This window comes from Lodderomyces beijingensis, assembly GCF_963989305.1.
Source record: "Lodderomyces beijingensis strain CBS 14171 genome assembly, chromosome: 5".
Classification (NCBI taxonomy): Eukaryota; Fungi; Ascomycota; class Pichiomycetes; order Serinales; family Debaryomycetaceae; genus Lodderomyces; species Lodderomyces beijingensis.
This window is the reverse complement of record NC_089974.1, coordinates 1,318,241-1,341,511: the sequence shown is the minus strand read 5'-3', so window position 1 is coordinate 1,341,511 and position 23,271 is coordinate 1,318,241. Positions and strand designations below refer to the sequence as shown.

Here is a 23,271-nt window from a genome sequence, read left to right as displayed (position 1 = left end):
GATTGAATCCCTCTTATTCTGCCCCCCCCTCTTGGTGTGAAAATTTCAACATGCGTGCTACCATATGCTCGAGACATTTACGACCCAGGTCTCGGTCCCCTTACCCCTTCCCTTTACCATTACCCTCCCCAATTACCTTCCCACCCCACTCCCCGTTCCTTGTTTTCAAAGACCCCTCGTTGTTGTGAACAAAGACGTTATCAGTTGCAAAACAAAGACCCGAGACTATGATTACCAGGTATACGTGGTAACAATTATACATACAAAAAAAAAAAAGAGAAGATGTCAGAAAAGCACATTTCAAATATCAAAACCAACTGCTTCAAGATTGGTCACCTAACTAACATTCAATATTGGATTTACAACAGCACAGATCTCAACGACCAGGCGTTGTTGGAGTTGGAGCTCACGCTTCGGCATCAGAATCCCAAAATTTTAATCACATACTACAACAAGAGCTTGTACCAGTTTGCATTGGACGACACGGGAATCAAAGACAGCGACGACCACAACCTAAGTTCGGACAATGACAAGAAGTTGCTTCTCAAGCATACGGAGACTGTGCCGGCCAAGGTACTCGCCGATCCAGCAAAGTCACGAACACCAAATAGCAAGGAGCTCACGCTTGCAAGCCTAAGCTTTTTGAAAGCGGTAAAGAAAATGTTTCTATACAACCTTGCATTCCAACACTCGATCAAATTGTTTGGCAACCATTGCATTATATCCCAAGACGACATCCACTATACACCATTTAGCGTCGACCCATTCTTGCTCGAAAACGGCGACCTTTTGGTCTCGTGTGTCCAGCGCCGGTCCTTGCAACTAGTCAGCTCGCTGGTACTATACCCACCAGAGTCAGCTCCAGCGTCAGCTCGAGATCGAGCTCTAGCTCGCGATTACGTGATCTACATTCTGCCGGGAGGTATCCGTTGCCATTTATTCGATAACGAAAACATACGCAACAACTTTGTCGACACTCCTCAATTTGACAATGAGGATGTTATCAAAAAATTGCTCGAGTATAGCACGAATAAGGAAATCCCAACAGACACAATATGGGTTAAACTAGTGCCGAACCTCAAACACTTGAATAACCAGACTTCACTCATATCGAAATTCATACATGCGGTAGAAAATACAAAGTACATCTTGTGGCCATGGGACCTTTGCCTTCTTCAATTTGGAAGCGAGGAGCGGCGCATTAAACCTCCCGCTTCTCGCGAGCAAGTGTCCCAGGTGTCGAATCCTATGAATTTACTATCTGAGTTTTTGGATTTCACCATTCACCAAAACTCAGATCGATCAAGAGAAGAGCACAATGGACATTTCCCGCGGACCGCCGCGTTGAGTAACGAGCCTGTGTCCAACTCGAGTGCACTTTTCGCAGAACCTACAGTTGAGCCCATAAAAGACCCACAATCGGTGGAATATGTCAGCATGACGAGTCCAATGGGGGCAGCCCATTTCGATATGCAAGTAACGGGGGATTTTTTCTCGAAATCGATGGACAAGGAGGTTTTCCAAGAAGATAAACAACATCATGGAAACGACGATGACATGGAGGAAGTTGATGACTTGTTTGGTGACGGTGACGATAGCGACCAAGCCGAAGAGCCCGCGGAGGAATCCAACCTGGATAGTCAGCCGAGTGGGAAGGCAAAAGAAGAAGGAGGAGAAGAAGAAGAAGAAGAAGAAGAAGAAGAAGAAGAAGAAGAAGAAGAAGAAGAAGCTAACAATGGCGATGTTGAGGACGTGGATTTGTTCGGAGAATCTCTAAACGACGAAAGTTCTTCTCATCCTACCTCCGAGAATTTTTTTGCAAACAAAAATAATGATGTCGCTCGTGAGTCAGAGACTGGCGACGGAAAACTGATGACAACCAGTGATGTCAAAAACGTGCCCGCCCAATTGCCATATTTTGAAGCTTTAAAGGACAGAATGACTGTGGCGGAAAACTTGACTCCTGATTATGAAGATCCCGGTGCGCCAGCGCCAATGAATCCAACGCCAGTGGCCAATTTTGCTGCTCCCGGTGTCGATACCTCTTTCCGGGACAAGGGATGGCGAAGCGGAAACCAAAGAGATGTGGCCACAGCTTCGTTAGACTTCCTGAAACGGAGGAAAAAATCTGCATTTTCTCCCATCCCTTTCAACCCAATCATTGAAAAGAACATTGACAAGAAATATGGCAAGGGAGGGAAATTTTTCATCAATAAAGAAGCGGACGTTGGCATAACACTACCGTTTCCAACAACACGAGCTACAAGTGCTACTTCGGAGAGCCTAATGGGAAGGGATGAACTGTCCAAAAAATCGCTGCTCCTGGAGGTATTCATTAGCAGCGAAGAGAGCGACGAAGACGACGTGGCCGTTGTTGACACGACACCAGTCAAATCAAACGAGCGAGAGGACAATTTCCCTCAGTACAACAACAACAACAACAATAATGGTATCATGCTGAGTCAAACTGGCGCTGCTGATTTCCAAATGTCGTCATTGGCGTCGTCGTCGTCGGTGATGAGCACCGTCAACAATGTTAATATGAACGCTGCATCGGGTTTGTTAGGATCGCCCCTCGTCAATATGCCGGCCAGGTTCTCGTTCAAGTCAGATTCTCCATTTCCATCCATCGATGGAGTACCGATGACTCCATTCTTTCAAGAAGTGTCAAATTTTCAACAATCAAAAGCTTCACCCACGCCAGCTAATCTGGCCCTTCTTGAAAAGGGCGGAGCTGCCGATTTTCAAGGCAGGATGAATGATCCTTCCAACTATTTGCCCTTGGTGCTACGAAGCGTGAACATTTCATCCATCCCCGACTCGTTCTTGATGAACAACTTGAATAGCACGAGACTAATCCCATCCTTTTCCATGAGCGAAGACGAATGGGAAAACGACTTGGAGACAACAGATGCAGATTTGATTGTGAAACTGACCAACATCAGCGAGTTTTTGAATGTGTTGACAAGCAACGTTGTTTTTGATCTCGGCATGACCCCTAGTTTATGCCCCGTTGAGGAGAAAATCTCGCGCGAGGGGAGTGGGGCAGGGGGAGCAGGAGGCGAAGATGTTGTTGGTTTTCGCCCAAGTTGGCGCTCGGTGAATTTGGAAACTGCGTTGGAAAACTACATTGGCAAAGCATTTCCTACATCGTATCAAGTCCAATTGGGCGAGTTTATACTGGACCTAGAACTGCCTGAACTAGATTCATTTGAATGCGAATTGGACTTTCTCGAGGACAAGTTTCATGACGCGGGATCGAGAGTGAAAGCTCTCAACAAATATGTTTGGAATTGCACACTCGACAAACAGCCGGACAATGAGAAAAATTTCACAAGCTACAAGGGTTTGATTGACAGTCTTGTCAACGACGTTGCCGCCGCCGCCGCTGGTAGTGGTGGTGGTAGTGGCAGTGGCAGTGGCGGCAGTGGTAGTAGTGGTGGTGGTGGTAGCAATACCCCCAACTTGTTTCCGACAAAGGCTGTGAAAGTCAAGTTGCAGAAAAACAACCAAATTTTAAATGTTAACAGCTTATCGCTCAAGTTTTGGAAGTATATGAATTTCTCGCCCTTGAACAAGTCCAAAAATTTCCAGATATTGGCAGTCGGGGAAAGCAGCATGGCGAGTGCAAAGTCTTATATATTCGAAGTTGTGGAGAAAATTGTGAGCAACTACAAGGACAGCAATTTTGGCACGATTTCGAAATTGAATTTGTCTACTGTTGAAACTCGAACAGATTTGGATTCGGTTTGTGATGGAGTCATGCTTCTCCATAACGATTTGAGCCACAAACGCAACGAGTATTACAGCCAATTGAACAAGAAGTTGACTTCCTTGGTGGAATTAATCAAGCTTGACTTGATAAACAAAACAGGCAATTTTGAGTTTGACCAGCCGCTTTTGATTCTTGTCATTAACTTTGACGAAAGCTTCAATTCCTCACTTCAATTGTGCAAGGTTTTAAGAAACTTCAAAGTAGCCTTAATCAATCACCAGTTGCCGTTGGTGCAGGTTTTCACCAAAATTTTACCTTCCAAAATGCTAGTCAAGAGTTTCGGCGGCGAACTCAAGTTGCGTGTGCTTAGCAACTACACTGTGACCAGGCTTTCGCTGATGTTGTACAACGCTTGCCCACGCGCTTCAAACACGGAAGTTCTTCTTTCAAGTGGAATATACGCGCCTTTGGTCAAGGAGCCGCCTTCACACATCCAGTTTAAATTCATCAATAATGGCTACAAATTTGGAGGCAACTGCGATGATAGCTTTATCCACTTGGCCTATGAAAGATCGATTGACAAAACGTGGTTTGCAGCCGCATGGTCGGACCCATTAGGCCAAGTTACCTACACCAAAGCGTGGTATACTTCTGAGAACAAGCCGGCAACAGCCCCCAACAGCACCCATAGTCATAATCATAATAATCAAATTAATAATAATGCATCAACGACGCAGAATAGAGTTTCCAATGGAGATAAAATGGATACTGCCAGCATTGCTGATGACATGTGGAACATATCAGCCGATCTTTTCCGCAAGTTGAACAATCTCGGAGACAAATCGACTCAACCGGGAGCAAAGAAGTTCCTAGTTTTAACTAGAATCAATGGAATCATACCGGACGACGAGCTAGTTCACTGGAAAAGACTAAGCTTGAAGTTTAAGGACATTTCTCTCATTGTTTTGTCGGCCATGCCAATACCCAGGATATTGCATACTACTATTACTCAAGGCTCGCATTTCAAAAGCAGCTTTATGAGCAATAACTCGCCCGAGCATCAGCACGACAAGGAGCAGCACACTGCTTTCAACTTTAAAAGCTTTGCAAGCGGAGAAGAAGCCTCACCACTAGGGCAGAATGCCGATTCGATATTGACATCGTCTCCCACAGCATTGTCGTTTCATTCTCCTCAACAGTTTTTGAACGCACCTTCCAACTTTTTATCACCTCAGGATGCTTGCAACACGCCAGGCGCGAATGGCAACTCCTTTACTTCTCTTTATGATGCCGATCTGGTCATGAAAGGTCCCGAAGATGACGTCTACGGAGTCATACCAAGAGTTAAATTGCCGTCTACAAGCTCTCCAAGCAGAGTGGGCATGAAAGTGGGATACTTGGTCAGAGAATGCAAGGACGCAAAAGCAGACGATTTCTTGAGCCATCTTGTTTTTGAGGTTAATCTTCTCAGCTGCTCGAATTACTGGAATTTGGACGTTTTGATGAGACAACTCCTTGAGCAGTACAAGAAGTTGGTGGTGTTGAATGATATCCTCGGCACTCGCAAAATCGATGGAGAGTGGGATCTGTTTACCAGTGAGTCGCAGCAACTAGAGGACGGCTCGTTGGTGCCCTGGCACATCTTTGCTGTCCATAAGTTGTTAAAGTACTTGGTTCATGTCTATGTAGAAGAGTGAAATGTATATATCCTCTATATGTAAGCCAATTTTGTTCTAATCCACACGACCTGTTTTTAAGGTGCATTTTCCAACATTGCAACAGAAACAATCTATCACGCAAAATATGGAATACATTTACCACTCAACTCCCATTTTTACCAGACCTTCTTCACCCACAACTACTCCATCACAACGGATATATCTTCTGAAGCTTTGCCATGTCAAGCGTGCATCTCAAAGAAGAAACCAATGATGACACCTCGCTAGACGAGGAGTTTAGAATCGCAGCGCAAGAGCAGCAGAACCCAAATAAGCGACCAAGAGAGGACGATGATGAAGAAGAAGAAGAGGAACCCAAAGTGAAAAGCGGGGGTGACAACGGTGAAGATGATGGAGAAGGAGAAGACGACAATGACAATGAAAATGAAAATGACAACGACAACGACAACGACAACGACAACGACAACGACGATGAAGATGACGATGAAGATGACGACGATGATGACGATGATGAAGATGAAGTATCGAGTAGTCGAAGGAAGAGAAGAAAAGGAGGAGCCAACCAGTTCTTTGATATCGAAGCCGAGGTCGACGAGGACGAGGACGAAGACGCCGAGGAAGACGACGAAGAGGCGGAAATGTTGAGGGAGCAGTTTATCAGCGATGACCACGCGCATGAAGATGCTGGTCCGCAACCCCATGACGATAGATTGCATCGAGAATACGATCGTCGTCGCCAAGTGGCAGAAGACCAAGATGCAGAGCAGTTGGCAGAGACGTTGAAGCAGAGGTATAAGAAGAGCCACGTGGTTTACCGAGGCGAATCTTCAGCAAACGGACTCGTGTCTCAAAAGCTTTTGATGCCCTCCATCAACGATCCTTCCATTTACGCCATCAAGTGCTCGCCGGGCAAGGAGAAGGAAATTGTTCGAAAATTGTACGAGAAAAAGCGAACTTTGGAAAGGCAAAGGATGCCGCTAGATATATTGACTGTGTTTCAGAGGGACTCATTTAGAGGCTACGTTTATATCGAAGCCAAGAGACCAGATGCAATCGACAAGGCTATCCAAGGTATGGTGAACATCTATGGTAGGGACAAACTATTAGTTTCCGTCAAGGAGTACCCTGACTTGTTGAAACAAGTCAAATCGTCGGACGTTGAGCTTAAACCGGGCATCTATGTTCGAATCAACAGAGGCAAGTACAAGGGCGATCTTGCCATTGTGGACAATTTGTCAGAAAATGGTTTGGACGTGAGGTGTAAAATTGTTCCGCGTCTTGATTACGGCAAAAACGACGAGATCATCGATGGCAAAGTCGTTAAGCTGAGGATCAGGCCACCTCCTCAAAGATTTGATCCGCAACAGGCCAAGATGTACGATGGGTTGAGTTTGCAGCAAAAGGGCGCCAGAGCCTATATTTACAAGGGAGACGAATACGTCGAAGGTTACATGTATAAAGACTTCAAATTGCAATTCCTTCAAACGCAGGATGTCCAGCCCACGTTGGGGGAGCTTGAACTCTTCCAAGCGGGTTCTGAAAGCGAAGAATTGGACTTGAAGCGAATTGTGAGCTCCCTCAAAAACAAAAGCTTGGGTGAAAGCAATCAATCAACGCCGTTCCAACCCGGAGATAAAGTAGAGGTGCGGAGAGGCGAGCAAGCCAAAACCATAGGTCTGGTGGTTGAGGCTTCCATAGACGAAATTGTCATTAGAGTCACCAAAAGCGGAGACCCCAAATTCATAGACCTGAGAATCACTGTGCCGCCCAGCGATTTAAGGAAAATCTTCCACGAGGGTGACCATGTTCGTATTGTTGAAGGTAAGCACTTTGACGAGACCGGTTTGGTCATCAAAATCGAAGGCGATTCGGTGGTGTTGGTCAGTGACCAGACAAAAGAAGATGTCAAAGTTTTTGCCAATTATTTGGTGAAAGCCACCGATGCTTCGTCGACTGTCGAAAAGGGCATGGACTCTGCCAATTTGAAGTTCGAAATCAAGGACCTCGTCGAGTTGAGTGCGACGACAGTCGGTGTGATTGTCAAGGCCGAAAAGAACATTTTCGAAATTCTCACCACGGATGGCAGATTGATGGACGTCAAGCCGTCTGCCATTGCATCCAAGGTGAGGCAAAGCCGCCAAGAACAGGTTGCCACAGACAAAAATGGATTCACGATAAAAGTCGGCGACACCGTTAAGGAGTCTGTAGGAGAAAAAGGGCGTGAAGGTGCAATCTTGCATATTTACAAAAACACCTTGTTTGTCAAGTCCAATGAATTAATTGAAAACTTGGGTATCTTTGTGGCCAACAGGATGACCGTTAGCACAATTTCCACAAAGGACTCGATGGTTTCAAAGAGTTTTGGTCCAGATCTCACGAGCATGAACCCTAAATTGAAAGCACCGGACTCGTTGGCTGTGCAGGGACTCAAGACCCGCTTTGGAGGAAGAGACAAGTTACTTTATAAGGACGTTGCGATAAGAGTTGGCAGCTACAAAGGTCTAAAGGGCAAAGTGTCAGAAGCAGATGACGTTTACGCGCGGGTGGAATTGCATACAAAGAGCAAGAAAGTCAAGGTTCTCAAGACAGACTTGCTGGTCTTGATCAGAGGCGAGGCGATCCCGTATCTCAAGTTTATCGGAGGAAGTTCAGAAGCCGCTGTTCAACAATTCCCCAAGCCGCTTGCCAGTGGAATCATCAACAACGCACAAGGCGACAGATCAGCTTGGAATGGGGGTGCTACTCCGGCAGCCGCAGGTGGTGCATCGGCTTGGGGCCGCGGAGGCGCTTCTGCATGGAATGGCGCCGGCAGCGGCGGGGGTGGTAAGACCCCAGCTTTTGGCGGAACTTCGAGCTGGGGAGGTGCATCGTCGTGGAACAGCGGATCCAGTTCGACGTGGAACTCAAAGGGAAATGCCTCGGCCTGGGGCGGAGCCGCAAGAAGTAGTGGAATCGGGAATGGTGGTAGTGGTGGTGCCGCTTCGACTTGGGGCTCTGCTGGTAAAGCTAAAGGCAATGGCTCGACTTGGGGTGCCGCTGCAAAGGGGAACGGATCCGCATGGGGCGGTGCAGGCAATGCGTCGACGTGGGGTGGCGCGGGAAGCAATTCGACATGGGGTGGAAGCTCTTCAAGCAAGAGAAGCGGCGGAGGAAGTAGTTGGGGGAAGTAAGATAGATGCGCAATACCCCGATCGCTACAAGTCACTCTCTAAACTTTATATTTAAAGATGAATGAAAAAACGAAAAAAAAAAACCCGAAAATACGCTACATCAACTCATCTTTTTGTTCTTTTTGCTTTCTAAGAAGTGAGATTTTCGCAACCTGGACAATTGTGCAACACTTCGTGGACGAAAACGTCGCAGTTGATACAAAAGTCCTGCTCGCATCGCACGCACTGATACCTCGAGCTAGTTAACGACTCGATGGCTCTTCTCGACGCGCTACTAGTCTCTACACCCGCGGGGAACTTGAGCTGGCACCCGAAGCAATATTCGCTGGCGTAGGTGGCGCTCACTTCAACCTCTTTGTAAGGTGCTAGGGGCACCAAATGGTGATAGGATCTCGCCAAGTGGGTAGAAAGGATGAGCATCAATCCGCAAACGGGGCAGATCGTAGGTAGATTGCACACTTTGCTCTTGCATTGTGGACACTGGTAACCGACTATCGACGACGACGACGCCTGAGGCAAATTGCTGCTGTTGCTGCTGTTGCTGTTGTTGTTGATCTCTACTACGTCTCTCGATTCTTCGGATCCCTGCGTCGGGTACGACGCGTTCAAGCGGGGGAACTCGACGGTAAAGTCCGAGTTGCCTATAGTCGAGGTAATCGACGGCTGGATCTTTGTGGGGAACCCCATTTTAATCACGGGCACGCCTCTGGACTCGTCGACGGTATTTTTCTGCGCCTTATCCATCAACGGTAGTGGAGTCACGCAGTCCATCAAGAGTTCTTTGAAATGGTACTCGTTCATGATGACACCATAGTGTTTAGACATGGTGTTTCGTGGCTCGTGGTTGGTGCGGTTTACAAGCTCCTGGCAGATAGCGACTTGAGCAGATAGTCCAATGACTCGCACTTTGATGTCGTCCTTCACCAAGCCGTCGATTGTCTTGTGGATGTTTCCAGGGTCGCTCGTGAACAAGGAGCCGAAAACCACGAGCACCTCCTTGGAGTTTTTCGTGTTGTTGGACGTGGTTCCAAAATTGAACTTCAATAGCGATCGGGCCATTTCCAAAGAGTTTTGCAACGAGGGGTCTCCTTTTGGCTCGAATTTATTATGCTGGCGCGCCTTGAGGAGGCGCAATTTGTCAATGTGGTACTGCGGCAGCCCGCTCACTTCGCTGATCAAATTGGCAACCCCATTCCGCATCAAGATGATCCCCACTTGCGATATGGGGTTCTGGTCGAAAAACTCCACGACAAACTCCTGTAGATAGTTCAACGTGAGTGATAGTCTCGTGGGCCGCAAGTCCTTTTCAGCCATGGAAAGCGAGCCGTCAAGGACAATCACCAATGTCCGAATGATCCCACGCTGGAACGGTGTACTTGGGTTCTTCATGATTTTCTTTTTCCGATTCTCAATGATCGTCTGCACCATCGCCTCGAAGGAGCCGCTCCCTTGCTCGTCGTCCTTGACTATATCCCATGACCTCTGGTACTCGTCCTCCCACGCGTATCCATTGGCGCCTCTCAAGTCGCTTATCGCGCCTCGTGATCTCGTGCGTGCTGATACTCCATCTTTCGGTGCACGCGACTCTGGCGCTGAGGATGATAAACGAGAGGACGGTGATCTGGTTTCTTCTGCCCCGGACAAAAAGTCATCATCGGAGTCGTTCATTTAGAAAAACAAGCGTCTATGATAGTTGGGAGGGAAGCCACCTCTAAAAGTCTGTTCTGGTCTTGTTCAAGTCTGTTCATGTCCCTCGTTTCCTCATTCCCTCTCCTTCTCTCTCTCCATATACAATTTTTCTATACTCTAGATCGAGTGTCACGTGACTCGGCTTTCAAGATTCCAGCAACTTCCGCCTCTTGGGTTGGTATCTTTCCACCTGTTTGGAGTAAACCACCTGGCCATCCTTATCGACATCGTAAAAGAGAGAGCTGAACTCTTCCAACTGCTGCAAAGTCACGTCGCCCAACTCTTTTTCCAAATACGGAACTTTCCGGAGCCTATGGATATCGAGATAGTTGGCGATGCTGTACCCCAAGTTCGCCTTCGGAGTTAATTCCCTGCCACTCTGAATGAGCCTCTCTTTGCCATAGAACGACGCGTGCTCCATTCTCAGCGATTCAAGCGGGTTCATGGGGTATTCCTTCTCGTCGATATTCTTGTTTTTCTTCACCTTGGGACTCGGGGCCGATTCATTTTCTTGGATGTAGAAGTTCCGCAATAGCTGAATGGCTTCTGTCCTACATATACCGTCGAGTGCCTGAAACGGAGCGTTGGCGAATTCACGGTCGTTGTGCACCGACAAGATGGTTCCTGCGCCTCCGAACCGGTCATTACCGCAACCAAAGACCACTTTTCCAAAATGTAGCTGGCGCAAATACGAAGCGCACATGATGCACGGCTCGACCGTTACATAGAGTGTCAACTCTTGGAAATTTGTATCATCTGCCAACCTGCTGCACGCGATAAACTCGGCGTGTTTGGTTCCATTCAACGACGTGTTTGTATAATTGTAGCCAATGCTGAGGATCTCGTCTCCTTTGGTCACGATGCATGCCACCGGCGTCTCATTCCTCAAAAGCGCCTTGTATCCGATGAATAAGGCCACTGCCATAAATTCAAAATGTGGAGTGAGGTCGCTCATTTATAGGGAGAGGCCATTGAGGAAGGACCATCGTTACGAACTCACACTCACTCACTCACATACATGCGCATGGATTCTCTACCGCTTTCTCTCTCCCTCTCACACGGTTTTTCCTCCCGATAGTTCACCCTTTACAATAACCAACCCAAGCTCTGAAACTCGGGACACTTTCGTATGTCTGATTTGCAAAAGGTCTTCTTGAAGAGGATCAAAAAGCAAGAGGCTGCGCTTGGTCTCTCGCTGCTTTCAGAGGAGCCGACTGATGAGACCGCGGTTAGTAGTGGATCGGGCTTTTCCGCGAAACTGCCGGATCAGCCACTACGCGTTGCTGGCAATGATGATGAGAATGGTGACGATGACAAAAAGATTATAAGAAACTATGAGAGTTTTCGGGACACGTTCGAGACGGAGATACTACCGGCTCCAGGCGCAAGGATCAAAACGTACTACAAACAGGCAAAGAACCCCGGCCCGCTATTGGTCTGTCATCATGGAGCTGGTTCTTCATCGATGACATTTGGCGAGTTTTCACGATTTTTCTTCCCGGACGAGTCGATAAGCATAATTCTTTTCGATATGAGGGGCCACGGCGATTCTCAAGCTGAGCAGGAATACACATTGAACGTCTTGGTGGAGGACGTCAAGGTCGTGCTAGACAAACTCGTGACGAAATACGCTCCAAAGTCCATTTTCCTATTGGGCCATTCCTTAGGCGGAGCGGTGTTTGCCAAATACGCAACCGAGAACCCTCATGCACTCGTGAAAGGGTTGATCTTACTAGACATAATTGAAGAAACGGCCATTTCGTCGTTAAACGCGATGCCACAATTCATAGACCGAATACCGCCAAGATTCGCATCACTCGACCAGGCTATACAGTGGCATATCAAGACGTTACTCAACAATCGTGCTTCCGCTGAGATCTCAGTTCCGCATTTGTTAAACTTGGATACGTTGACCTGGAAGACCGATTTGCGACACACGCAGCCGTACTGGACAACGTGGTTCAAAAACCTCTCGGACAACTTTATCGCTTTCAAAGGTGCAAAGTTGTTGATCCTATCCACGCACGAGTCCTTGGACACGTCTTTGATGATTGGCCAGATGCAAGGTAAGTACCAGCTCGTTGTTTTCAACAACAGTGAGAAAACGGGCCATTTCGTGCATGAGGACTTACCGATGCAGGTGGCGAAATGCGTGATTGATTTCATCCGCAAAACAACTGCGCCTGAAAAGTTTATGAAGGATGAGCTTGGGATAACTCCCAAATGGGGAGGTAAGGTGAATAAATGAGAGGCTTTCTTCTTCTTTTTTTTTTTTTTTTTTTTGATTTGGCAAACGTATATAAAGTCTTTTTAGTCTATTTGTTTATAACTAATCTACACTCTTGTTGCTCTCGTCAATTTCCCTTTGTCTCTGGTTAATCGTATCGACCATCTCGTCAATCTTCTTGCTAGCATGGGGGAACCTAGGATTGATCAAAAACGGTCTCAAATCGAATCTGTTATCATCGGGTGAATACTGCTCGGCGTGATACGCCGGGGTCATGGTTGTCATCTTGTGTCTGTTGATGGCGTAAAAAAACCAGAACCTCTTGACTTTTTCCGCCACTTGCTCAGCAGTCAAATTGTAAGGTGGTTGCGACCACTCATGGTATAACTTGACAAACATTGCCAACGGTCCGCACTTGTCGACTTTTCTCAACTTGCCGAACCTGGAAAGCTCGTCGTAGGTCATTCCCATGTCAATTTCGTCGCTTTGGACATAGTCCTTGGTGATTGGTTCCAATTCTGCCGTGGGAGTCGCGGTGAGGAATTCGTGCAAGATGGGCAACTCGAATTTCTTTTCAGCCCAAGCAATGAATCTCTTCAAATCAGTCTTTGAAATTCCGCCAATTGGGTTGACGTCTGCTGATGAGCAGTCGTATTTCGTCAAGTATCCTCGCAAACACTCGTCAACATTGGCACTGCCCAAGACTAGCAACCCGGGAACCGAGAGGCCTCGTGTCCATGGTATCAACTGGGCGAACAAGTAGCTCAACACCATACGCAAACGAGCCTGGATGTTTTGAAGCGCCAAGTTCTCAGTTTGCGAGCCACCAAAGATCTTGAAAATAGGTTTTTTTCCAGTGGCCACTTTGAAAAGGGACACCACGGCAGTAACAAGATTATCCATGTTAAGGTCAATGTGGTACGAGCCAATCTTTTCCGACAATTCCTTGGCTCTAGATCTTGTCTCCCTTGACGAGTTTTCAGTGCCCATAAAGCAAGTACTAAAGAGCTTCTTGGCGACATCCTGCGGCTTTTCTGGAGTGAAATTGGGGTCCTTGGTCAACATGCGCAAGTCTTTTAAAGGTTGCTCGTCGTCCGAGTCCACCACCAAACGGCACATCAGGTATACAATCACGGCAGTGGCACAGGAGTCGATACCTCCACTCAAGGGCAAGAAATAACCTCCACATTTCGATCTTCTCAAATAGTCCCATAACCAGCACGCGGGCCCAAATGCGATTTCTTCTTCGGGGGAATGGTATCTGACATTTTGCGGTTTTGTGGGAACAACGTTTGGGTTGTAAACGTCCTCGCCTGGCGACAACTCCATGTCGCATTGGATGATGTGGTAGGGGTGCTCTTTGTCAACCGCTTGCATCCCCGAAGACTTTTGGTTTCTGTACGAACGAACATCATCCAAGTCGATGGTTGCGCTAATCACCTCGACGTCTTTCAACGAAAATTGAGATGCCTGGGCCAAGATCTCTCCATTGGCAACAATAATGGCGCATCCGTCATAGTAAAGACGGTCTCCGTCGCAACCTCTTTGGTTTGCGTACAAGTAGACTCCACCGCATTTTTTAGTAGCTTCCATGATCAACCCCAACCGGGTGTCCAATTTCCTCAATTCATGGTGCGAGCCACTCGAGTTGGTGAAAATCTCCACGCCATCCAAGGCCATGGCAATGTGAGGAGACTGCGGGGTAAACAACTCTTCGCATGTCTCGCACCCCAATTTGGTGTCCAATGTTTCAATGACACAATCACCGATAACAACTTTGAACTGGCCCGTGATTTTACGGATGTGGTAGGGCAATTGAAAGTGCTCGTAGTACTTTGGCCTGTTCCAAGGGGTGAAGTACCTCATTTCTCTATAGTTGCCATCGTTGGCCAAGGACAACTTGGGTCTAATCAACAATATCCGCCCGTCGTAGGAAATGATTCTGCAATTGTACTTGATGCACTTGTGGATGATGGGTATACCCACATCCAATAGGATCCCATGGGTGCGCTTATCCTGCAAGATGTCTCCATAGGCCTCCCAACTATGCTGATACAAGTCGTTCTCCGCGAAATGGTCCAAGCAACCGTATCCGCAAATCTCCAACTCAGGACCGACTCGCAATTTCGCTCCTTGCTTTTTGGCTTCAATGATGCTCTCAATGATACGTTCCTTGTTCCCTTCAAAGTCCAACGCCCATTGGTTCAAGTTGCACGTGGCTAAAGTGACGTATTGACCCATCTTGATTCCTCTTCCTTGTCCTTGTCCTTATCCTTTTCCTCTTCCCCTTTCCCTTCTTCTTCCTCCACCTTCTGCTCGCTTCCGACGGAAATAATCCCCGCGGGACATCTCTGCCTTATTTTTTTTCCCGCCAAACAAAGGCCCCATCAGCGGGAGGAGTGTGGAGGAAGACCATGGAGGAAGAGGATGGGGAGTCACTCACCCAGCTGCAACAGAGCATAGTAATGAGCTCTTGGAGTCAGGCCATGACTCCAAGAGCGATATAGTATGCTCTTTTTCCTGTTGCAAGCACACGGGTTCTTCGTCGGACCCCGAGGAGTAAGACATACCCCTTCGGGCAGTGGTAAGTAGAGACGGAGATTTCCATGAGCGTACTCCGCGGGGTCCCGGCGGAGTTGCCCGTAACAATAGGCTCAGTCGTGGGCCTTGCATGCGTGGAGCCTTATCAATAAGGGAAAGGCCCATGATCACCACTGATTGCTAATAGTGGCATACACGTATATATAGGCTTTGAATATTCTCCTGGAAATGTCCAAAGTTTTCATACTCGATACATTGTATTGATTGATAAACTTGGCCCTTTTCTATTACTTTCACAATGCATAAAGATTCTGTTGTTGTTACTCCGTTGGCAGATACTCCGTTTGGGTGCTCGATCCAACTTCCGACTTATTGTAACAACGACCCTGCTTATTTGAACGATGAGGACTTCAAGATCTTGAAGGACGCCGTTTTTACCCACTTGGTTGCTATAGTTCCAGATCAAGCAGAGTTGGCGCCTAAATCGCAATACATTTTAACCAAACGCTTCGACCCAGCAATTCCCGAGGCAAAGGAAGGCGCCGGAGCTAATTACGGCCACGGTAAGGAGTTTAGGCACGACCAGTCGGTTTTGAAGAAGGACGGCTGTTCAGTGAAAGACCAGCCACAGGTGCAAATTTTGGGTCAAGGCAAATTTGCTGCTGACGAGCCAGGGAATGAAAACGGCGAAGACATTAGCTTGACGCACCCATCCCACACGACATTCCACCACGACCCATTGACCGAAGAGCAAATCAAAGAAGGTAAACAGACGAGATTCTACAGATGGCACATTGACAGTGCCTTGTACGACTTGTCCCCACCAATGGTCACCACCCTCTTGGGGATCAAAGTGCCGCCTGCAACCCAATATCAAACCATCAAGTACGAAGATGACGGCTCCGAATTGAAGTTGACTCAAGGGGCCACTTGTTTTGTTAGCGGCGCACAAGCGTTCCAGAACTTGAGCGAAGAAGACAAGGACTTTGTCTTGAACACCACCGTTGAATATGCGCCACACCCATACATTTTTATCTCGCCAGCTCGCGCTACCCCCGACGGATTGACCATGGTTTCCGAAGGCAAGGAGAGGAGCCTTGACGACTTGCCCGAATGGGAGGAGCTGAAGGTTAAAAAGTTGCCAATGGTGTGGACCAACCCTGTTACCAAACAGCACCATTTCCAAACGCACGGCTGCTGCTTGTTCAAACTTCACACCAAGAACAAAGACGGGAAAATCACCACTTTGGGATTGAAGGAAGCAAGAGAAAAAGTCCACAAGTTGATGAGACCAGCTATTGCGCCAAAGAACGTCTTGGCCCATTCCTGGAAACAAGGAGACTTGGTCTTGTTCTTCAACCGCGGTGTTTGGCACTCGGTCACGGGCGAGTTCAAGGGACAAGGGAAAGAAGGACAGGACGAGAGGAGATTGATGCACCAATGCAACATTGCCAGTACATTGGATCCCGTCACTGTGGCTTAATAAAAAATTTTGCCTTTCTTCACAGCTTCACTTTCTGCTTGGTTTCAGTTCATTTCTAGTGGTGGTGGTAGTCGTGGTAGTGGTTGGAGGGTTTTTTTTTCATTTATTTATTTCTATAGTTGCGTATAGTTACAATTATTTACAAGGTCATATTGGTATAGAGAATACATCACTTTTGAAAGCTGTGATAATATCAATGTAATGTGGTTGTTGTTTTATTTCTTTGGGTGCAAAAGTCAGCGTTGCTGGGTGGTCTGGTCTCTCGGCTCATAGCTCGCTCGTGGTGTTGAACCGATTGCCAAATTGGAGTCGACTCTGTGCGGCTTTCCCTGTGGAGAGGAGCAATTTGCTTAAATGGCATAGTTGGTTCCATCCATAACCATCCGTGTCTTTCCTCAACGCATACCAGCCCTCCACTGTCAGCCCTCAGCCGTCAAACCTCAACTAGCAGCCCTCAGCCCTCAGCCCTATCCCCCCTCTCAATAGCACATCAGGAGTAGAAGTAGCAGTAACAACAACAACAGCAGCAGCACCACCCCCACCACCACCACCAGCAATAACCTTGGAAGAATAGATCATGCAATACGTCGGAAAAGTTGGAGGCTATGTGTACAATCAGTGGAGCTCCTTGAACCCCGCCACGTTATCTGGGGCAATCGACGTGATAGTGATTGAGCACCCGGATGGAACTCTCCACACTTCGCCGTGGCATGTCCGGTTTGGGCTTTTCCAGATATCCAAACCCTCGCAGAAGAAAATCGACCTATATGTGAATGGGGTCAAGACCAACTTGCCCATGAAGTTGGGCGAAGGCGGAGAGGCTCATTTCGTGTTTGAAGCAGATGATTCCGGGCACTTGCTATCGCATAGCGTGCTCACTTCGCCCGTGATCTCGCCCGTGTCGTCACCGGGGAGCTCGGCAGCTAGTAGTGATGTTGAGCCCGACGAGCTCGATCTTGATGAAAAGATCAAGCTCAGCGACATCCCTGGTCCCAAGCTTGCAGCTGCCGAGGCCAAGTTGGTGATGGAGAATGCCAAGAAGATCACCAAAAAGTTGAACATACCGACCAAAGTCGAGATGAATGGCGACATGGTGATTGATATGGACGGGTACAAGGCCAATTCGCAAAAGAATATAGATAATTCAGGAGAGTTGTTCAAGAAAATCTTTATGCAAGAAATCGAAGGAGAGCATCACCTCCACGAAGGCGAAGGCGAAGGCGAGCACGTCAAAGCCTGGGACCAGATCATAACCAAGGACAAGAACGGCAACATCCGGATCTCGAATGTTTCTGATACGGACAGCGGCGAGATTGAAGAGCATGCAGAAACGCCTCTTAGCGCCACCACCACGGCGACTTCGTCCACCACGGCCACGGGCACAATCTCGAGAGTCTCTTCCTCGTCTACATCCTCCGAAAGCGACCAAATTTATTTCAAGACGTTGCGGTTGACGTCGGATCAATTGTCAAAGATGAATTTGCACTATGGTGAAAACTCGTTGAGATTCAAATCGAGCGAGGGCAAGTCGCAAGTCACGGCAAACTTGTTTCTCTGGAAATCGTCGACACCAATAGTCATCTCGGATATCGACGGCACAATCACAAAATCGGACGCTCTAGGGCATGTTTTAAACCTTATTGGAAGGGACTGGACCCATCCCGGTGTGGCGAGCTTGTTTCAAGAAATCCACCAGAATGGGTACCACATTGTTTACTTGACGGCTCGTTCGTTGGGCCAGTCCGACACTACAAGACAGTACTTGCAAGGGGTCAATCAGGACGGGGTCAAACTACCGGCTGGTCCCGTGATTCTAAGTCCCGATCGAACTTTGGCTGCTTTGAAAAGAGAAGTTGTGTTGAAAAAACCCGAAGTTTTCAAAATGGCATGTTTATCTGATATCAGGAATTTGTATTTTGAAAAAGACATTTTTGAAAACGAAGAAGGCGAAGAAGAGGACCAAATTACACCCTTTTACGCTGGGTTTGGGAATAGAATAACCGATGCCATTAGTTATAGGTCTGTTTACATTCCAAGCCACCGGATCTTTACAATCAACCCCAATGGAGAAGTGCATATGGAGCTTTTGGAGTTGGCCGGTTACAAGTCCTCATATCTTCACATTGGAGAGTTGGTTGACCATTTTTTCCCACCGATAAAAGAAGTCAGCTCGATATCTTCCTACTGGAATAACGCCCAATGGTCCGAGTATATGCAAAACCATGAAACTCCAGAGTCTACAACCAGTGATGTGAGGTCGATTCGCTCGGGACAGCTGTCGCCCAGACTGCCCGGCTCGCCGCGCAACTACATGGAAGAGTACAAGACCGATGAGAAATTCAACGACGTCAACTATTGGAGAACGCCTCTTGATTTTGATGATTTGGATGCAAGTGAGTTGGAAGACGAGGACCTCGAGGGAAACTACTTGAAAGACGCTTCGTCGCACAGGTTTACCAAAAACCAAAAATTGCTGCACATGGCCAACAATGAGAAACACAAAAAGGACCACAGTGATAACCCTGGCTTATTGCAAAAAGTTTACTCCAACTCGTTTGATAGCACGCCTTCTTCGAGTCCTAAGCAAGAGAGGCCCTTGTCGTCGTCGTCGTTTGCCTCGCCGCTCAAGAGTTTTATGAAGTTTGGGAAAAAGAACGCTGATGACGATGATGAGGATTATCAAGAGGAACCAAGCAGCTTTAACGAGGGTGATTTCACAGAAGACGAAGATGATTACACTGACGACGACTATGACGACGACGACGATTATGACGAGGATGAAGATTATGAGGACGAGGATGATGACGACGAAGAGGATGATGAAGACGACGATGAGGACGAGGACGAGGATGACGGCGTTGACGAGGACGACGAAGACGATGAAGACGACTACGAAGGAGAAGAAGACGATGAGAATGCTGACGTAGTGAAGGCTGAAGAAGATGCTCAAGAGGAAAAACAAGGAAATCAAGATGGCTCAGAAGATAAACTAAGTGATGCGTTGAAAGCGGTGGCATTAAACCCTCAGGAAAGCTCCAATGAGAAAGCCTCAGTGGAGAGCACGCAAACGCAAAGCCAGGCTCAGGTTGATGCCAAATGATAAACTAATGAGGCAGGGGTGAGAAATCAATCCAAATTTTCAGTAGAGTAATAGACAACATTTTTTTTTTTTGGAGTCCTCGAAGTTCTTTTTACTCTTTGTTGCAAATTTTGTGGGTTCTTCTTGTATAGAGCATTGGATCTGAGTTTCCCTCGGATGTCAATTACTATGATATGCGGCAGTAGATAACAAGCTGATAAGTAGTAAAAAGAGGAAGTTAAAACACTGCCTCCAACTTGTTCAGTAATACTGGTATAGTCTCGTGACTACACAGTGCACTCTAACTAGATCTACATCCCGCAACAACCACAAGCAACAACAATAAACCGTTACGTAGTTGAAGCTGATGATAATTTCATTTAGCTATTGGTAAATATTTTAGCCTCGCCAGACACTATCCCTTGTTTCTGTTTGTTTGTTTTGTATCTACAAGCGAATATAATAAAGCATCAAGAAAGAGTGCATACTTCGTAAGTGAAGTACTGTAGCAGTATGTACGAAATTTCCATGGTGAAAAATATACTTGAAACGGTGATGACATAGGGATCAATTTTTTTGCCAACTCGCCACAAGTCGTGGTGGTTGTTATAGTAAAGATATAATTCTAACAAAGAAAGAAAGAAAGAAAGAAAAAAAGACGGCTATTGGCGTTCTTAGTTTTTGATAGATTCATCACCACAGCCACCGAGAGATCCGGACTTGATAGAGAAGCGGAGGGAAAGAAAGTTAGACTCCGTTCACTTCTGTTTCCACCCGTTGAGTGAGCCCCCCACCAAGCCAAAAGATTATGTGCATATCATCACTGCTCAGATGCGACGAAATAGTAGAATATTTCTCATCTTGCTAAGTTTCACATTTGCATTGCTACTAATAGTGTTTGGCTTTGATTCATACAAGAAACCACCCCAGTATCACAAGCTACCAAGGATCAACTACCATCATAATGGTAAAAACGTGATATTCCCCGCTAGTTTCCAACAGGGGGACGTGAAAGTGTTTTATCTAGATAAGCTTGGCGAGCTGCCGTCTCCCCACGATTCCATATTCAAGAACCCCATCAAGGGGTTGCATATCCCCGATGTGGAGTACCATAGCCACCAAGTTCAAATTTACGAGTCTGCGCGCGCGATAGACAGCGGCGGAAGGGTATGTCAGGAGACGAGTCGGACTATAAATGTCCAAGTAAGTGATGTCGAGAATAGGAACATTGATTTGTATCGCGTATTGACGAAATTCATGAGGGAGAATGGCGACTATTATCGAGAGTTGAAGGATCTCCTTCCCGATTTAGCAGAACAGCTCAGACTCAAGACGGTGCACAAGTACTGGTTTCAGTTGATTGGCAGCTCGGTTTGGCTTGAGCAATATGGAGTTCACTTGATGACCACGAGGATTTTTTACACTCCTTTTGAAAGTAAAGTGAAACCGGTGTTTTCCTTTATATATGTGCAAGTGTTTGATCAACATTGGCAAGAACTCGATAATGTTGAGCTTGTTATCCCAACGGCGGAAAATGAAAGTGGCTTCAAAATTGTGCGATATCCGGGTTTTGCTCCTGTGCCAGCCTACCACAACTACAAGCAGCAATCGGGCCGGTTCTACGGTGCAGAAGATCAACGGCTTGTGTTGGTGCACAACTCGATGGGGTTTGCTGAGCCCGTAATTGTCTACAACTCCCACCATCGCAAAGTGGTTAAAACCAAGATGAAAAACGACTGGAGCAGCACGCTGCAGATGAAATCGTACCGCGGTATATTTGTCGGCTGGTTATGGAGAACGCAAACGGGCAAGAACAATGTAGACGAGCTAGACCAGGAACATAAGGACAAGACATATATCAAGGTGAAGGAGCTATTGCTACCGAGTGGACGTCGAGAAAAGAAGGAGAAAAACTGGACTCCCTTTGTCAATTTCAAAGAGCGGCAGCTTTTGGGGTACGATAGCAATTTGTACTTTGTCTATCAGTTCCAGGACTTGCGGATACTAAAGTGTTCACTAGCGGAAGAAGATGAAAAATGTGAATGGGAATACGAAGTGCGAAACGTGGTATCAATCAGCGAGTTCCGCGGCGGCACAGAATTGATGAGTGTCTCGCAGTTTGTCGCCGAGAACCCCCAAGTGGGAGCTTTGCAAGGTCTACGAGACCAGCTCGAAGGCGAAGATTCGGAGATGTGGATTGGCTTTGCGCGCACAGCGTTGAAAGGATGCGGCTGCGGCGTCAAGTTTTACCGGCCAAACTTGATCGTATTGCTCAAAGTCGGCACCGAGTACATCATATCGCACACCTCCACAAGCATCACGTTTGACGTGCCCGTAATCAGCTGGGACGGAAGCGATCAACTATGCCGGGGGAAAAACTTGATTATGCCCAATGGCATATCGAGCTGGCAGATAGATAAAGAGACGAATGACGTGTTGACGCTTACGCTTTCGCGCGCAGACACCACCGTGGATTTCATCTACGTCAAGGGACTTGTGCATGAACTATTTGGCAATTTGAACCGCAAACTCGCGGATTATAACAGCGAGATTGTTTTCGAGTCTGAGCTAGTGCATTGCGCCATTGCCGGAGCATTCAAAGCTTGTGAAAGCTATTCGATGGATAAGGATTACTCTGACGCGGGCGACGCCGAAGAGTTTATAGATGAAATCTAATTTTTTCCCATTGCCTAAAGAGAAAGAAACAAATGCATACAAAGATTTCAAAGACGTGTGGTTAGCTTCTGTCGTAGTGGTTTTCAGATTTCACTTTTTTAGTCCTTGATCTATTCTGTATTTTTTGCTTTACGGCTCGCAGGAACGTTTTAAATCGTGCAATAGTCTGACCTTTTTTTAGAGGTGTGATCCAAACCACACCGGGTCGAGATGCAAAAGTGCAACTCTAGAGATATAAACCGTGGAGATAAAGTTGAGATGGTATAGATGTCGTCAAATCACAGGATCAAATGAAAGGGGGGGTCCCACGCCCGCTTGACTTTTGTTTCTTCATGGTATGATTTAGTTTTTTCTCAAGGTTAGGTTCACTCGTCCCTTGGTCTACACCGTCCCTTGGTCTACACCGTCCCTTGGTCTACACCGTCCCTTGGTCTACACCGTCCCTTGGTCTTGGTCTAAACCGTCCCCACATTTTTCACCCACTCTCTTTCTACCCACTTTGCATTTATCTTTAGTCATGGAGCCTTTTGAGGATTTTTTCCAGAGACCTTTTCTTTAGTTCGCAAGTCCATCTCCCCGACGAATCTGCACCTGAGTTGTTCAGTGAATCGTCATTGCAACGTTTTTTTTTTTTTCCACGCGACTAGGTTGGTGCATTTTGGTTGCAATTGGAACATTTTCAAGCTCCAAGCCATTGAGAGTCCTCGGGGCTAGATTTGTCAAGGGATACTTTGCAAATAGTAAAGCTAGCTCGTATTCCATCTTGATTGGTAAAGACAAGCGCACAGCTTGTCTTAAACTTCGGGTCCAGATGAACGAAAAGCAACCGGGTCCTCCAGCCAACTAAAATCCACTTAGCACGCTCATGAGACACGAAAAAAATACAATTAAAAAAAGGAAAAAAGGGTTTAGTCTAGAGGTGGCGAACTTGCAGTTTTGTTGAAAATCTCACTATTTTTGGTTAGCTGTGGTATTTGCATTTTCCCATTGGTCGCAGGGTCTACCGCTCGAG

The 23,271-nt window shown here is 47.0% G+C and overlaps 9 protein-coding genes across 9 annotated transcripts; 6 read left to right on the top strand and 3 right to left on the bottom strand. All coding sequences in view use genetic code 12, as the record gives it.

Moving 5' to 3' along the window:
* Positions 1 to 282: 282 nt before the first annotated feature.
* Positions 283 to 5,412, top strand: LODBEIA_P44600 (uncharacterized protein; the record flags this gene model as incomplete). The annotated part of the gene is made up of 1 exon (XM_066974684.1): positions 283 to 5,412. The coding sequence occupies one exon, from the start codon at positions 283 to 285 to the stop codon at positions 5,410 to 5,412; it is 5,130 nt and encodes a 1,709-aa protein (XP_066831398.1).
* A 200-nt stretch (positions 5,413 to 5,612) lies between these two features.
* On the top strand, positions 5,613 to 8,564 carry LODBEIA_P44590 (uncharacterized protein; the record flags this gene model as incomplete). The annotated part of the gene is made up of 1 exon (XM_066974682.1): positions 5,613 to 8,564. The coding sequence occupies one exon, from the start codon at positions 5,613 to 5,615 to the stop codon at positions 8,562 to 8,564; it is 2,952 nt and encodes a 983-aa protein (XP_066831397.1).
* Positions 8,565 to 8,693: 129 nt separating this feature from the next.
* LODBEIA_P44580 (uncharacterized protein) lies at positions 8,694 to 10,232 on the bottom strand (the record flags this gene model as incomplete). Its single annotated transcript, XM_066974681.1, has 1 exon — positions 8,694 to 10,232. One exon carries the CDS (start codon positions 10,230 to 10,232, stop codon positions 8,694 to 8,696), a length of 1,539 nt encoding a protein of 512 aa, XP_066831396.1.
* A 166-nt stretch (positions 10,233 to 10,398) lies between these two features.
* Positions 10,399 to 11,178, bottom strand: LODBEIA_P44570 (uncharacterized protein; the record flags this gene model as incomplete). Its single annotated transcript, XM_066974680.1, has 1 exon — positions 10,399 to 11,178. One exon carries the CDS (start codon positions 11,176 to 11,178, stop codon positions 10,399 to 10,401), a length of 780 nt encoding a protein of 259 aa, XP_066831395.1.
* Positions 11,179 to 11,382: 204 nt separating this feature from the next.
* On the top strand, positions 11,383 to 12,501 carry LODBEIA_P44560 (uncharacterized protein; the record flags this gene model as incomplete). Its single annotated transcript, XM_066974679.1, has 1 exon — positions 11,383 to 12,501. One exon carries the CDS (start codon positions 11,383 to 11,385, stop codon positions 12,499 to 12,501), a length of 1,119 nt encoding a protein of 372 aa, XP_066831394.1.
* Positions 12,502 to 12,582: 81 nt separating this feature from the next.
* LODBEIA_P44550 (uncharacterized protein) lies at positions 12,583 to 14,721 on the bottom strand (the record flags this gene model as incomplete). The annotated part of the gene is made up of 1 exon (XM_066974678.1): positions 12,583 to 14,721. One exon carries the CDS (start codon positions 14,719 to 14,721, stop codon positions 12,583 to 12,585), a length of 2,139 nt encoding a protein of 712 aa, XP_066831393.1.
* Positions 14,722 to 15,319: 598 nt separating this feature from the next.
* LODBEIA_P44540 (uncharacterized protein) lies at positions 15,320 to 16,504 on the top strand (the record flags this gene model as incomplete). Its single annotated transcript, XM_066974677.1, has 1 exon — positions 15,320 to 16,504. The coding sequence occupies one exon, from the start codon at positions 15,320 to 15,322 to the stop codon at positions 16,502 to 16,504; it is 1,185 nt and encodes a 394-aa protein (XP_066831392.1).
* A 577-nt stretch (positions 16,505 to 17,081) lies between these two features.
* LODBEIA_P44530 (uncharacterized protein) lies at positions 17,082 to 19,604 on the top strand (the record flags this gene model as incomplete). The annotated part of the gene is made up of 1 exon (XM_066974676.1): positions 17,082 to 19,604. The coding sequence occupies one exon, from the start codon at positions 17,082 to 17,084 to the stop codon at positions 19,602 to 19,604; it is 2,523 nt and encodes an 840-aa protein (XP_066831391.1).
* Positions 19,605 to 20,414: 810 nt separating this feature from the next.
* LODBEIA_P44520 (uncharacterized protein) lies at positions 20,415 to 22,259 on the top strand (the record flags this gene model as incomplete). The annotated part of the gene is made up of 1 exon (XM_066974675.1): positions 20,415 to 22,259. The coding sequence occupies one exon, from the start codon at positions 20,415 to 20,417 to the stop codon at positions 22,257 to 22,259; it is 1,845 nt and encodes a 614-aa protein (XP_066831390.1).
* Between the last annotated feature and the right edge of the window lie 1,012 nt (positions 22,260 to 23,271).